This window comes from Daphnia carinata, chromosome 1 (genome assembly GCF_022539665.2).
Source record: "Daphnia carinata strain CSIRO-1 chromosome 1, CSIRO_AGI_Dcar_HiC_V3, whole genome shotgun sequence".
Lineage (NCBI taxonomy): Eukaryota > Metazoa > Arthropoda > Branchiopoda > Diplostraca > Daphniidae > Daphnia > Daphnia carinata.
The window spans coordinates 3682383-3697632 of NC_081331.1; the positions used below are offsets into that span (position 1 = coordinate 3682383).

Sequence of the window (15250 nt, forward strand, 5' to 3'; positions counted from 1 at the left end):
AGTCAATCAATTTCTCTTTGCCAACAAAAAGGTGAGTGTCAATCAAGATGGAAGAATGGCATCTCCACGATCCTACTTTATGGGCCGCAGTCCTCGACCTGATTCAGCCCAACATCAACAATTCAGGGCGCTGCAACAACAGTATCAGCAGCAGCAGTTCCATCAATTCCAACAGCAACAACAACACACGAACAATCAGTACAACCAAACAGGAACGATGGCCACGGGCAATCATTATTCAGCTCAACATCAACCCGGCAATGCTATGGTTGGCTACAACAATGGCACACAGACGCATATGGCGGCCGGCATCAGCCCGACACCGACTGTGCGTAATCAACTGGGAATGCAAGCGAGTCCAGCTTTGGCTGCTACAGCTCCGCAGCATTTCAGTGGTCCAGCTGTTTGCCACCAAGCTCAGGTTGGCCAGCCACAAAGTCAGCAACAACAACTGCCTCCAATGTACAGCACTTGCCCAGCTCAGTCCTCCCCTGTTGTCGCCAACGGTGTGGTAGGAGCTCAGCCGGGCCAACAACAACCCAACATGGTTGGATGTAACGCCATGCAATCTACTGGCTACTCGCAGGCTGCAAACTACGGACCCGGCCATGCAAATGGCGTCAACCCGTTGGCGTACAACAACTACAACAATTCGGCTAACATGCCGTGTAACAATCAGCAGACGACAATGCCAATGAACAACGGTTACGTTATGAATCAACAATGCGGTCACATGCAAGTTGCCCAGCAACAACCAAATCCAGTAGCTGTCCAGACGCAGGTTTTTAACAATCCTTGTTCCCCTTGCACTGGCCATCACCATCAACAGCCGCAGCCCGTGTGTAACAATAATCCAGCCAATAATCAAAACTGGCAGTGCGGTTACCCAGGCAACAACACAATCAGCGTGCCGCAACAACAACAACAAATGTCGTTCCAGCCGCAGCCACACGACAATGTTACGTGGCAGAATAATACGATGCATGGCGCAGGAAATGGCCCAACGAACCACATTCAGGCGACAAATGCATCTTCAGTAATGTACAACAACATGCAAAGCAATGCCACAATGGGCAACAATTACAACAATTATAATGGTCGCCCACCACCGTATAACCAAGTGGCATCCGCCATCCAATGCCAAGACGTTAGCCAATCGCAGGATTTCATCAATCGGGCTCGCATCCAAGGAGCTGGACAACAGCCGAGCAACCAAGGGCTATCAGCTACTCCAGCACAACAACACAACCAACAAGTAAACAACGCGGCCACAGCCGTCCCATCCGTGGCAACTGGAGTATCTACGCCGAGCAACATGCGTCCTGAGACATACCAGCGCACTCTCGAGTACGTCCAGCAATGTCAGACTTGGGCGACAACAGGAGATAGCAACGCTGGTGCACGAATGGCCAAGGAGAACAAGCCTCCTCATCAGCAACAACAACCTGGAGCTTGTGAGCCTCAGATGACCAAGACTGCTGAGACGGCCGTAGTCGGACGGGCACTGCTCTCACCGGGCCAGGATGCCGTTTCCAGCTCAACTGATCGACAGGAAGCGGCGGCTGCGGCAGCGGCAGCTTTGTTGCCTTCGGCCGGCTCGGCCAATCAGTCAAACATGGTCGTTCACGACATGAACACGTCACTCAATTCCTTGATGCAAGAGAACCGCTACTTGCAAATGATTCAGTAGTAGAGTACCAATAGTAGAGACATTCTTGTAGTAATTGCTATCGTGTGCTCTGCTTCTTTTTCTTTGAGTGAATTCTAGTGCAATAAGCTGGGAAAACCGCATTGATCAGACGTGACAAAACAAATATCCCGTTAGCTCCGTATAACAAAAAACTGCGTGTGAAGATCTCGCCTTAACTTCTTATTGTTTTTGTTTCGTTTTTTTTTGTTTGCACTTATATTATCACCTTCTTATCATAATCTGAAAATTTTTGTACATTAGTTACGTTTCGCGAAGAAATATCGTGCATGTATATCGAGTGCCAAATAGCAGAAAAAGAAAACAAAAACAAAAAAAACAAAAAAAACAAAAAAAACAAAAAAAACAAAAAAAAACAAAAAAAAAAAAAAGAAGGAAAACGTAAAAACTTGGCCGTCATATTGTACTGAATGATCACCTGCCTTACTTTTACAGCTGTTGCGCTCCCATTTTCCGTGGGACAAGTGTTTGTTGGGGAGGAGGACGGTTTGTGTTTGCCTGCCTTTTGAGTGTCCTTATTTCTTATATCTGTTTGAATAATATTTCTTGTGATACTGCCTTATTTTGAATTTATGTGTTAGCTCCATCAATCATATCTCTGGTGCCTTGACAGCTTATGATTTGCTGCAGTGCCATATCAGAGTGTCTTGGTACTTGTATAACAAAATGCCCATCATCATATTTTTTTGAATGATAAAAGTTTCTTCATGTGGTATGGCCTTAATGGCAGCCTATGAATTGTGCTTTCGGGTACTTGAAAATTGTACTTACATGTCCAATAAAATAAACTGTACGCCTGTTGAAAGAATGTCTATTTGTCAATTAATATACTAATATACATTACAAATCATCCTCTATAAGGAGTGTTGTTGTACATGAAGGTATCTTTTGTTATGTGGAGCCCTAAATTAAACAAAATAATCTATCTGTCAAACAAAGCATTTGTATGTAATAATCTAAAAACATAACTTACTGAAAGTGTTCTCAGCAACGGGACTTGCTTGCACCACACTTGTCCTCAAAATTTCTTCAGCTTGGTTACCAAATTTGATTAACTAGACCAAAACAGAATTTAGCTGCTGCGAGTATCATGTTGAACAATGAACCCTTACTTCCATAATAGTTTCTTGGTTTGATATTTTTTGATATTTTCGGAATTCAGAATTGATTTTGAGTCGTGCAGCTAAGAAAAGTAGATAGGGTCGTAATTAGTATGATAAGATATCATACTTCAAACTTTTAATCCAAAACTTACCATCCATTGCAGCTTCATCGTTCGTAAACACTTTCAAACGAGTTCGATGAAGACATCGAAAACATTTTAGAACCTAGGAAATTCAGACCAAATAAATTTTATTTAAAACTAGAAAATGTTGTACAAAAATATATAAGCAAAGAAGAAAGAAAAACAAAATGCAACAACCAACAAACAAAAAGAAACTAAAGAAATAGTCTTTTCTTTGTTTATTTACCTCGGCTCGAAGGGGGGCGGCCATGTTTGATTGCTGACTTGTTTTACAGCAATGCAAATATACAATTTAAATCTAAAAGTTGAATATCATTATTAAATCAATAAATTTGCTTAAGAAACACACACAAAAATTCGATAATTAATGAGCATTTGCTTTTCTTTCAATAAAAAAAGAATTAACTGAATCTGTTGAAGCATTCGTCAATCTGGCAACATAAGGTGGTATTGCCCATCCTACAACAAGGAGAAAAGAGGGACATGGAAAAGAACAGAACAAAAGCGTTTTCAGTAATGGAGTAAGCAAGGAGAAGAGCGGAGTGTTGGGTCGCAAAAGGACTGGTGTTATTTTGGTGGTGGAAATATCGTTCATGTAGTTTATTATCGCCATTACGATACAGACAAAATCATTGGTGAATTATGATTTTACCCTGCGAGATTCTCCTGAATGTGGTGCCGTATAACTGTGGCTCGAAACCCAGTCTGCTACAGTACTCGCCCTTCTAGCTCATTTCATCTTTAAACAAAAATAAATATCTAGTGTTTTTTTCTGTGCCCAACTGCCTTCGGATTGTTCAAGCAAGCCACTGGAGAAAACCATGCGTTTTCTGCTGTTACTAGTTTGCATTCATCTGGTCACACAACTCGCCATCTCAGCCGGTGAGTCATTTCCATTGCTACATCGTCGGCTTCTTCTTGCAGGATGTTCACCTCGAGCAGAGGCCATGAAACATGTATCCATTTGAAAACTAGTATTTCTCTCTTGACTAAAGTCCATTTTTCTGGTGTATTTGGGTGTTTCTTTGCACTGAAAACTGTAGCAATCGTCGCTCAAGTGGTTTTGACGGTAGGGGGACGACCCTTTGTTCCTTGGAAAGTCATGAAACATTAAGTACCCTGTACATTTTTTTTTGGTAGACTTTCCAACGTCATTATAAATGCCGTGTGCCAGCTTCAAGTTCAACGGACTGTGTCCCTACCATTTCCCGGTTTATTATCATCTATCACGGCTCGGTTCCCTCTCCTACCGATGGGTTGGCATTAAAAGAGAAAACAAGCAAAAAGAAATAAAAAGTAGTAACGTAGTTTGCTATGTAATTTTTCATGAGTAGATTCGTTACTCTTATGCTTTTTGAATTCTAAGCAGAAAGTCGGGCTTTCTCGAACTGAGATGTAACGTCTTTCTCTCTTTCAACTAGACGTGATGATGACATGTTCTCGGTATATTGCGCCCTACCTGGAAACAGGAAGTGGTTGGCTTTACACACGCCATAATATTGTGGAAGCTTGATCCGCCATCCTCACTCGCTGACTTTCATTCTGATAAGTGGAACCCTCTGAATGTCCACACCGGATGAGGAGCCTAAAAACCTGCTACCACACTACTGGAGCCACTATCTTTTGAATAGAATGGCGATCGCACATAAACAAAATCCGCCCCCTCAAAAGCCGGAGCGAAAGAGACAGGAAAGACAAAACCGGAAAAAGAAAGAAACGATTCTCTCTAATTTTGGCTTCCCTCTCTTGTTGTCGTTGTTTTGTTTTCTGCCAGTCGAGTGGAATGATACGACGAACCGAAACCCATTCGAGTTACGAGACGAGGTACCCCAAATTGTCGATGGCGGTTTTACGTTACGTTGAGCACCACCAATGTCCATCAATATTCGGAATTGGCTCAACGACTTTGTGTGTGCTCTCATTCCAGCTGGCATGGTAGTAGCAACAGCAGCTATTGGGTCCCGTATACCTTCGTCCTCTATTACACGCCACCCTCCCCGTGATGGCAATGATGTAGGAATTCCAATTAAAAGGTTAGGCGGATAGAAATGGTGCCATTTTTTTTTTGCATTTTCACAACCTACCACGAATCAGCAGTTTTCCCTTTCTTTCCGTTTCCCATCTTGCATCCAAAACGACGTCATTGAGAACGCGACGACGTGTTGTCCACAAGAGTGGATTTCTCCCATTATAATCCACGCACATTGCAAGCTGACGTGGAAATCGATTTGCCCTTATGAAATAAGAAAAAGAAAAAAAAAAACTTCTGACTAGAAAAGCCTTGGCCCAATTTGGTCAACGTTGTTGTGCGTGGGTGAAATCCAACCAGTCCTTACCTTTTTGTTGTTGAAATATTCTCTGTGAAACCGTAAGGTTTGTCCACTGATGACGGCTGGATGATTTGAATTAGAACGAACGTGAATTTAGCAGAATGTTCTTTAATGCTCTATGTATGTCGATTGAAATTCCAGGTACAAAAACGGGTAACCGGCTGAACGAGTACGTCCTCCACTACGAAACGCTGGATTACGATGCGGACGCGATTGCAGCCCAACACAATCGAAATAGACGGAGCGCGGTAGGAGGAGAAGAAGAATCGTATCTTCGGCTTCATTTTCGCAGTCACGGGAAACCATTTCGTTTAAAACTGAAAAGGGACACATCCACGTTCAGTTCTGACGTCCAATTTGTATCTCATAAAGGCCACCCGCTGGACGTCGATACCTCGCACCTTTACGAAGGGCACCTCCAAGGTGAGAACCACAAACCTTGTAGCTTCTCATTTTATAAGTCGAAAACGAGCATGCTGTGCAAACTTTCTGGCTATGTGTATAAATATCCAACATGCTTGCATGGTTGGCCATGGCAGACTTGTTATACAATCGGAATGCTTAAATGAAAACCAGTTTTAGTAAATATAGTTGACCACAAGTTCCGTTTGATTCGAAATTCTCACGCGTTTTCATAGCAATGGCAGCAACATTACGATATTTCCCATGTGGCCATAGAAGGATGTATTTTCTTTTTACGAGAGGCTTCTGCTGTTGCGTGATAGATGAAAGAAATCAGTCTCGACTAATTGACTCACTAATGGTCTTTTCCATTCGATTCCCATAGGCGAACCAGAAAGCATGGTCTATGGATCGATCATTGATGGTATCTTCGATGGCAAAATCCATAGCCAAGATGGCGTCTTCTACGTTGAAAAGGCAACCAAATACTTTTCTGACAACAGCACAACTGCCAAGTTTCATCGTCGCAATCCATTTCACTCTATCATCTACAAGGAAGCGCACGTCGTCGATCCTTATGAACAACATCGCACAGGTATTTGGCTACGTTTGGCATGTTTCTATTTTCCTACCGATTATCTGAAGCCAACAGGAATTTTTCACGCATGTGGATCAATGAGTTGCTACTGACAATACATACTCTCTTTGTTTCCTTCTCTGTCCTCCCTTTTGTGATCCCTAGGACATGTGGGCGGTTGCGGAGTGACAGATGAGGTGGCCGCTTGGATGGACGATATCCAGCACGGAGCAACTGACGAGGAAAAAGAAAACGAGAAAACCAACGAGATCAATACGAAAGACCAAATCTTTGTGCGTGAAGAGAGTCTGTACAAGAGAGACCAGCAAAATGAATGGAAAACGGCACATCCTCGATCATCCGCTTGGTGGTACAAGTACAGCCATCAAGCCAACCAGCCGGATGCAGATCCATCTGATGGGGGACGTCGAGACAGGCGCTCAACTGTCAAAAGTCACATCAGCCGGACGACTTGCTCCCTTTTTATTCAGACAGATCCGCTTCTATGGCGACATTTCTACGAAGCTGAGAAACGTAACGCGGACAACACACGTAAAGAGATCACGTCGCTGATCGCTCAACACGTCAAGGCCGTCAATGCCATTTACATGGAAACCAAGTTTGACGGGAAATTTCCGCATCGAATGACGCGATTCGAAGTGCAGCGCATCAAGATCGATGACTACGAGGCATGCGAACCCAATTACATTGGAGAAGAGAACAAGTTCTGTCTTCCCAATATCGACGTCTCCAACTTTCTGAATCTCCACTCGCAGGGCAATCACGAAGATTTCTGCCTGGCTTACGTCTTCACCTACCGGTAACTTTTTTTTTTTTTTGCCCTTCCTTTCGGTTATTGCGTGTCATCGTCGGAATGAAAACATTTCTTCTTTTTTCTTTGTTTACTTTTGGAATTCCAGGGATTTCACGGGTGGAACGCTGGGTCTCGCTTGGGTTGCCTCGCCTTCCGGCGCTTCCGGCGGCATTTGCGAACGCTACAAAGTCTACACGGAGAACATGTCCGGCTACCCCCGCACGACCAAGCGCAGTCTCAACACAGGCATCATCACCTTTGTCAACTACAACAGTCGCGTTCCACCAAAAGTCTCTCAGCTGACGTTGGCTCACGAAATTGGACACAATTTTGGCTCGCCTCACGACTATCCCAGCCACTGTCGTCCGGGTGGCCAAAATGGTATGAACGAAACATTCTAAGTTGACATGAAGATGGAAGTCCGCCATTGTCGTGTTGATGATGCCTACGAAAAACGTGTCCAATTGACTAACGATGCGATTTTTTCATTTTCTTTTAGGTAATTACATTATGTTCGCATCGGCCACTAGCGGCGAACGGCCAAACAATTCACGCTTCTCCAATTGCAGCGTGGGCAACATCTCGTCCGTTCTAGATGCTATAGAGGAAGGCAAAAAGAAGAATTGCTTCACGGGTAAGGATCGCGCTCTTACGACCAATGAACTGGGCCTACTAATAATAGCTTTTTTCGTCCTATTTCTCAGATTGGAAGGGTGCTTTCTGCGGTAACAAGATTGTTGAAGATGGCGAAGAATGTGATTGTGGCTATGACGACGAAGAATGCGAAGAAAAGTGTTGTTATCCTCGCGTCGTCAGCGAACCAGATAGAGCCCTCAATCCAGCTGCTCAAGGATGCAAACGTCGACCGAGTAAGAAACAATAAATAATGTGCCGGCCATGCCACCCCGCTGACACGAGGACACACTAATTGTTGCCAACACTTTTCAAATTTTCTTCTTGCTAGGAACGCAATGCAGTCCGAGCCAAGGCCAGTGCTGCGACCGCAGTTGTAAATTCGTTCCAGTTACTTCACACCAGCAATGCAAGGAGGATGGCGAATGTAACGGAAAGGCCTTCTGCAATGGGCTGTCCGCCAAATGTCCTCCGCCACCTAATAATCCTGACGGAACCGAATGCAATGGCAATACCCAGGTATAAAATATTACGCATTACATTGAATTGAATTCAGTTACGACATGATTAGCTTATTTATTTCTTTTTGTAGGTATGTCAAAGTGGCGAGTGCTCTGGATCGATATGCTCCAAATTCGGCATGAAGGAGTGCTTTCTCACGTCGAACGTCATCGACGATAAACGCAAACTCTGCGAATTGGCCTGCCAGATTGGTAACGATAACACAACGTGCAAAGGCACGTCTGAACTCGCCTCCATCACCAAATTGCCTACTGGCATTTCTTTACGTCCAGGATCTCCTTGCGACAACTACCAGGTATTTAAAAACAAAGCCTATTTTTTTTTAATTTTTCCCTACAGTTCACTTTAATAATAGATTTTCTTCTCCGTCTCTAGGGCTATTGCGACGTCTTTCTCAAGTGCCGTGCAGTGGATGCCGAAGGTCCTTTGGCTAGACTGAAGAACTTGCTCTTCAATCGCGAAACGCTGCTCACCATCGCTCAATGGATCACGGTGAGTTTTACCAACTTGTTCTACCCTCGCCCTTTTTTCCCATCTCGGTGAAAATGTCGTGAGATTGATGTCACCATTTTAATTATGTAGGAATACTGGTGGGCTGTCATGCTTATGGGTGTGGCCTTTGTCTTGTTTATGGCCGTTTTCATCAAGTGCTGCGCGGTTCACACCCCGTCGTCAAACCCGAAGAAACAGCCTGCCTTGAGTATCACACATACTCTGCGACATCCGTACAGCACATTGCGCCGGAAGCGGCATCAGCATCCTCAGCAACAACAGCAGCAACAACATGCAAACCCGTCCGCTCCGTACATTGCTGCCCCTAATCCAGCAGCCGATTCACACGGTGAACCAAGAAATCAGTATAATCGACCCAAAGGTAGCAATCCATTTTTTGTTGTTGTTTGCTTATTCTTTTCTTTGTTTGTTTTTGTTTATGTTTTTCACAAACCTATTCGATTCCTAACAAAGTTTGTATTAACTATCAGGTGGTCCAGCAAGTGGATGGGGTCACAGAACCGAATCTTCGCCGTACGCTTACTCAGGTGGCCAGGGAGGCCGGGCGAATGCTTACGAAATGAACGTTCGGCAGCATCGGGTGTGATAAGTATGATTCACTTTAGATGGTCATTAGTATTTTCCTTCGACCCCCCTATTCTTGTTTTTTCTTTTCCTACACGAGAAGGCCATTCTCATTTCTCGGATGACTCGTATTCTCTATACATTTGATTATTAGATCGTCATGTCCTTCCATCCACCAACTCAATTCTGGTAGACATTGAATAGTGTATAGCTACCCAAATTGAACAAATCGTTTACAGAACAGAAAATGATCCAGAACAGTCGATTCGCAGGTACCGTCCCTTTCCCGTTCCCCACCTCCCTCCCCTAATAGGAAGAATAGCCCTCCTTTTTTGACGGACCAATTTTTCTCGTTCTCTTAAAAAAAGAAGAAGAATTTACATCTCGCCCTTTGCAGGAATATCATTTGCGTATTATCGTCGGTCTTTGATGTGTTGTTGAACGCACCGGAATCCGCAGACAAACGCCTGTTGATTTTTTTTATCAACACGCGTCGCAACAATTGCTGCTTTCCCACCCAGTGCGGTTCTACCTACTTGTCTCTGTATAAGTTATACAGTATACATATTTCCGAAACGGATTCAATGGCGTCGTCGTTTTTAGCCCTCCACTCTCCCCTTTTCCCCGCAAAGCCACAAGTGACCTTTTGAAAACACGAAAAGTAGAAGAATTACCATTACGTTTCTAGGAATCCTTCGTTGTCATTCAAATTCATCAACACTTTAACATTAAGGGACTTTCTGAGAAGAACATTAACGACACGCAGATCAATTTGTCACAGAGAATAGGGAAATCAGAAACAATTTGTAGTTCTCAGAGTATTTAAAGCCTGGCGCGCCAACATGTCACTGTACCACCAAATGTTTTTTCGTTTTCCCGTTGGAGGTTTTTTTTTCGTACATGCACATCATATAGGAAGTGCTGGGTGTCGTTTGTGCTCGATAGTTTGATCCCATTATTCGCCTCCGATCATCTTATCTCTTTCTCTCTACAACTGTACATAGTGTGAATGATTTATCAGCTGTTTTAAAAGGAGTGAAAAAGAAAAACATGCTCGTTCCTCTTTGCCATTTTAAATACGTGTTGTCAGTGTAGCTTGTTGCATCATTAAATTCCGATTGCAGGAAAGAACAATCTCGCCGCCTGTTTCTGATCACACCCTGACTTCAGAATTTGAGTTTTGCATCCCCGATCAATAGCTTTTCCCTTCTTCTTCAGCTTGCCATTTTTTCTTCCGTTTTATTTCTCCGATAAGGCGATAATCGACACAAAGATTGCGTATTCGGTGCCACTCTGCCACCAACACCACTACCACCCCCATCCATCAACTTGTCTTTCATTTGTCCTTGTTATTATTAAACAAACAAAAAAAAAAAAAGAAGCTAGATGTGCTGGAAGAACAATACAGCTGTGTTCCCTTACAAACACATTTCGTTTTATGGAAAATTCTTGCCCATATAATCAGCTAAACCACTTATTAATCGCAACACAATTGTTTCTCTATAACTGTACAACTATACCTTCCTTGCCTACACTTGCCCTATTGACTCCATGCGAACAGACTATAGAAACAATTGTGTTTCACAAGTACGGTGTTATTAGCCGCTGTCAGCAGTCCAGATTGATTTTCTTCCACCAGACTTGGGTAACTTATTAATTAAATTTTTTATTACTGATTCTTTCGATTTACGCTTTTGTTTTGTTTACTTCAGGCCCCGTCATCGGATACGCGATGCAACAGTCAACAGTGTTGCGTTGTTAACCAGTTATTCTCAGACTATCTCACCACGCCCGAATTAGTAGGCAAGGAAATTGTCTTTCTTTAACAAGAAACTACTGAAATGAAAATAATGCCTTTTTCCCAAAACAAAGAGTGAAGCATTGTTTCTTTGTTAATGATTTAGAAAATAATTCAAATTTATTTGTTTGCAGGTTTTATGGTTTATTGGAAACGGTTAATGCCGTACAAACAGGTACAATCATATGTATGCAAAGTTTTCTGTCAAAGAAAAATTCAAGATCCGATAAGGCTCGGAGGAACTTGTCTGTGGACAGGAAACGTATACCATGTATCCTTGGCGTAACACTTGTCGTAGACGGTTTCGTTAAAATCCTTGCAGATGCGACATTCGTCACCACTAGCCGTCTTGACGGAGAATGGCCTTATCATCTTCACAATCCGATCAAAAACGTAATCCAAGTTGTTCGGCAAGCCGGTCTTGTATATCGTAGTTACCAAATCATCGTGCATTTTACTTAGCTCCGTTTCCCAGAAGATTGGAACAAGGTGATTGGCTGCTGTAGGCTCGTCTGGGTATAGCTGCTCAACTAACTGATTCGACATAACGCACCTAATGTATTCGTAGCGATCGTTGCAGAACGAACAGACTGTTTCAAAAAGTGGTCTGTCAGTTAGACTGTCTCCGCACCGGTGGAAATGACCCAGCATTGCGAATTGCTCGACCGTCTTGTAAAGCAAAGTTGTCACGACTTCTAGTCGTTTATGCGAATTTGGTGGGTACAGGTTGAACAAATCTAGCACTCTATGGTTCTCATAGAAAACAGTGCGGAAGACTTGGATCGGTGGCTCGGTTGTTGATGGCTGAATGGGGCACGTCGTTGGATGTGAGCTAGAGGGAACTTGTTCCCAACAAAATGACCTGGTAGGCCAAACTTGAGGTATGCAAGGCGGCTTCGGCTGAGGAACACATGCATTCGTATCTACGATGCAAGTTGACGGACAAATATCATTCAAGGGACAAATACCTGTTTTAGGAGCAGTGTTTCCTGCAACATTGGTTGAGGTAAACCTGTCTAGTGAAGTCTGATCATTTCCGTATGCAGAATACACTATCACTCCAGTGGCCATAATTAACCCAGCATAAATAATTAAAATGAGAATCACGAAAAATCCTTTTGGTATTGGAACATCAGCCGGGTCAGCGATCATCTGCTCGACAACACTTTCATCTGAATCGTTGTCATTTTCTTTCGTCGACTGCTCTTTTTGAGGGTATTCGCCAGAGTTGACGTACGAAGCCATTTGTTCGTGAAACCAGATAGTGGTGCGCATGCAAAACTTTGTAAACAAAAATGTTAACCAGATGTTTGTCTATACTGATAAAATGGAACCTTCGTTTGGTACACCTATTTTCACTGTTTCTTTTTTAACAGATGAATCGCAGCGACGATTGCCTTTAAAAGACTATTTGAAATTCATTTCGTCTTCTTTGTGCACACACATTTCACACACAATAATTGCAATTCAAATTCGATAGACACCATAGCTAGGATATTGAACCTTAGCAGCTAATATTTTAGAGTTTTAGAGACGTATATACTACCGTCTACTGACAATCTACCTTCAATATAGGTATATTACTGGAACTATGGATATTTTCCCGAAGTCAGCGTTACATTTTGGGAATAGAAATGTTATTTTCATACCAGCAAAGAATTTTTCTACAAATTTTGGTTGGCTCGAAAAAAAATTAGCCCGAGTTTTTCTTTATAAATTTTTTCGTAATCAATAAACAATAATATAAACGATTTAGATTCGAAATTTAACAAGGACCACGAAAATGATCTTAGTTTTTACGTATAATTTACGGTTTTGGAGCAATCTAAAATATAAAAGTAGGTGCGCAATAACTATTATGATAGCGCTGTATTGCGCTATAACTATTTTGATTGCACATAATTTCAATAACCTTGCTGATTACGGATAAACTAACGTGCTAGTTAGAATAAGCGTTCAATTTTGAGTCTTACGTGTGTATTTTTTTCGAATTCTGAGAGATGTTGCTTTTTGATGATTTTCGTAAAAATGAGAATGCTATTATGGCAATCCGTATGGCAATATGGCAATCCGTTTTACATAAAAAAAAAAAAAAAAAATGGCGGAAAAAAAATAAAAAATCGCACTTTTTTCTTTTTTTCCGACACGTAGCCATCTACCGCTCAGACTCATTACTGGCGTAGGCAATTTCAGTCCATTGGATGCCATTCGCAGTTAGTTCAGTAGCGTGGATGGAGAATAACGCGTGGCTGGAGGAACAATTGAAAAATGGATAAGATAATACAACAAAAGGATGGTAAGTATAAACATTATTATATTGGTTTCAATTATTAATTATTGTTTATTAGATCAAATTATGGACCTGCAGGCTCAATTATTGCAACAGCACAAAATATTAGATAACAGCAAAGCTAAGGATGGTAAGGCCTAATACATAATGATTCTATTTATTTGCTTTTATTCATTTGTGTTTTGTAGCTCAAAGTTTGAGTCTACAAGCTCAGCTAGGGGAAAAGAACAAATTGGAACGGAACAGTTTCCAAACAGTGAAGGAGGTTTTTCCAAACTCAAACCTAACTGAACGTGAGGATGAATTGGCATTAGGCGAACACAGTCAGGTACCTAAACTTTTCAAATAAGAATTCAAAATAAGTATAGAATTTTAACAAACAATTATTTATTGTTTAGTTATTCAGTCTACCACCTGACAGTGTGTTAAATTTAAATTCTGTTAGTGCTGCACAAAAAGAATCGTTAGTAATAAGCCCATGCAGTGAAGGAAGTGAACAATTGTGGGACCGTATTTGGGCCGAAAATGGGTGTGGTACGGAAACCAAGATATGGCACAAGTTCAACATGAAACATGGATTAGGTACTTTTCGGTTTTATGTCTATTGAAAAAGTATTTTTAATGCTATTATTTTGCATTCACAGAATTTAATGGGGGATCAAATCAAGTCTGGAAGTGTTATAGGATGGAAGAGTCAGCCTACAGATGAAAAAACACTGAGAGTGCATTACCATTAAGGTATGAGGTAAAGTAATAGAGTATGCACATTGTCTAATGAGAAGTACCATCTTGTGTTAATAAATCCAGTACAACAGCAATCCTTTATAGTTCTGTCACAGCTAGAAACCTCAAATAATTCTGCTTCTCTGTCTAAAGAACAACTTGTCCTTTACGTTCAGAGTGTTGGGGAAACTGGGTACTTAAATGGCCCTAAAGATGTTTTAATTTTGCTGCCATTGCAGAGATGAACATCATACATGGACTCTTTAGGTATGAAAGGATTTTTCTTCAAATAATTTTTAATTCATGACGAAGAATTTCTCCTTTTTGCCAACCAGGTATAATCTACCAAAAAAAATTTTATCCAATAGGAAAGGATTTTCATGTACTGGGAACACAACTATCAACAATGCAACATTGTACAGGTGCTAGTTTATCATTCAAGAGCCTTATACAATGATGTTAATCTGCAATTTGTATGTCCTTCCCCAAGCTTCCACCAGAAGTTGAATCTATGAGTCATGTAAGTTACATGATCAACAGTTGATATGTTTAACGGTGTTGTTTTTCTTTTCTCAATATAGGTTAATAGTAACATTGGATCTGAAAAAATTCTTGGTTGGGGCAAGACACTGAATAAATTGTATTGATTGGATGGATGACATGACATTTCTATACTTAATTCGGATTCCCCAGACGGTATTTGATATTAAAAAAATTGAAGTGCATATCTGGGCTCCCTTCTTTTCTGAAGCCCCGTTTCCCCTTGACTCGTAATAAGCCCGTAGGGGGTCATGCCCCTACTGTACGGTATATATAAAAACAACATATACCGAGGTTTGGAGGGCTCTGGCCGGAAAGGGGACGTGGGGTGCCGCTTAGTCCGATGATGTGTTCACGGAGGGCGATGTGGCTACCCACAAATCCGAACTAAAGGTTAATCGCTCCTGTAAAAATGTTCCAAATCTTCAGCTCTTCTTCCGGCTTCTCTTAGCCAATCACCGGGTAATCTCCCCGGTGGGTCAACAAGGCAGTGTCTCCCCCTGCCTGGGTTGACGGCAACTTTTGAAAGGGCTATTGTGCCAATTTTTTTAAAGTTGCAAAAATAATTGTAATGTGCAGAGAATTGTCAA

At 41.9% G+C, this 15250-nt stretch overlaps 4 protein-coding genes across 4 annotated transcripts in view; 3 read left to right on the forward strand and 1 right to left on the reverse strand.

The window, feature by feature from the left end:
- The window catches only part of LOC130692216 (transcriptional activator cubitus interruptus-like), a 35284-nt gene extending 32768 nt beyond the window's left edge, over positions 1 to 2516 (forward strand). The window contains exon 9 of the mRNA XM_057515293.2: positions 32 to 2516. Coding sequence (XP_057371276.2) covers positions 32 to 1690 — 1659 coding nt within the window. The 3' untranslated portion in view covers positions 1691 to 2516. The remainder of the gene's footprint in view (positions 1 to 31) is intronic.
- Positions 2505 to 3234, reverse strand: LOC130692410 (complex III assembly factor LYRM7-like). Its single transcript, XM_057515515.2, has 5 exons — positions 3181 to 3234; positions 2964 to 3036; positions 2821 to 2891; positions 2682 to 2763; positions 2505 to 2611 (listed from the first exon to the last, which is right to left on the reverse strand). The coding sequence occupies exons 1-5, from the start codon at positions 3202 to 3204 to the stop codon at positions 2556 to 2558; spliced, it is 306 nt and encodes a 101-aa protein (XP_057371498.1). The 5' UTR covers positions 3205 to 3234; the 3' UTR covers positions 2505 to 2555.
- Positions 3235 to 3432: 198 nt separating this feature from the next.
- LOC130692400 (disintegrin and metalloproteinase domain-containing protein 10-like) lies at positions 3433 to 10734 on the forward strand. The gene is made up of 12 exons (XM_057515498.2): positions 3433 to 3836; positions 5426 to 5707; positions 6072 to 6281; positions 6429 to 7083; positions 7184 to 7458; positions 7577 to 7711; positions 7782 to 7946; positions 8042 to 8229; positions 8303 to 8527; positions 8608 to 8724; positions 8815 to 9106; positions 9216 to 10734. The coding sequence occupies exons 1-12, from the start codon at positions 3776 to 3778 to the stop codon at positions 9329 to 9331; spliced, it is 2721 nt and encodes a 906-aa protein (XP_057371481.1). The 5' UTR covers positions 3433 to 3775; the 3' UTR covers positions 9332 to 10734.
- Positions 10735 to 13306: 2572 nt separating this feature from the next.
- Positions 13307 to 14382, forward strand: LOC130692408 (uncharacterized). The gene is made up of 5 exons (XM_057515512.2): positions 13307 to 13403; positions 13456 to 13527; positions 13586 to 13725; positions 13796 to 13979; positions 14042 to 14382. Exons 1-5 carry the CDS (start codon positions 13376 to 13378, stop codon positions 14104 to 14106), a joined length of 489 nt encoding a protein of 162 aa, XP_057371495.1. The 5' UTR covers positions 13307 to 13375; the 3' UTR covers positions 14107 to 14382.
- Positions 14383 to 15250: the final 868 nt, after the last annotated feature.

Bases quoted from the DNA above. Each gene is read 5' to 3' on its own strand.
- LOC130692410 (XM_057515515.2), bottom strand. From the start codon at position 3,204: ATGGCCGCCCCCCTTCGAGCCGAG. The intron at 2,892-2,963 runs GTAAGTTTTGGA...TACTTTTCTTAG, and splicing joins CGATGAAGCTGCAATGGATG to CTGCACGACTCAAAATCAAT. The intron at 2,612-2,681 runs GTAAGTTATGTT...TGTTTAATTTAG, and splicing joins CGTTGCTGAGAACACTTTCA to GGCTCCACATAACAAAAGAT.
- LOC130692400 (XM_057515498.2), top strand. From the start codon at position 3,776: ATGCGTTTTCTGCTGTTACTAGTTTGCATTCATCTGGTCACACAACTC. The intron at 7,712-7,781 runs GTAAGGATCGCG...CCTATTTCTCAG, and splicing joins AAAGAAGAATTGCTTCACGG to ATTGGAAGGGTGCTTTCTGC. The intron at 7,947-8,041 runs GTAAGAAACAAT...TCTTCTTGCTAG, and splicing joins AGGATGCAAACGTCGACCGA to GAACGCAATGCAGTCCGAGC.
- LOC130692408 (XM_057515512.2), top strand. From the start codon at position 13,376: ATGGATAAGATAATACAACAAAAGGATG. The intron at 13,528-13,585 runs GTAAGGCCTAAT...TGTGTTTTGTAG, and splicing joins TAACAGCAAAGCTAAGGATG to CTCAAAGTTTGAGTCTACAA. The intron at 13,726-13,795 runs GTACCTAAACTT...TTTATTGTTTAG, and splicing joins CATTAGGCGAACACAGTCAG to TTATTCAGTCTACCACCTGA.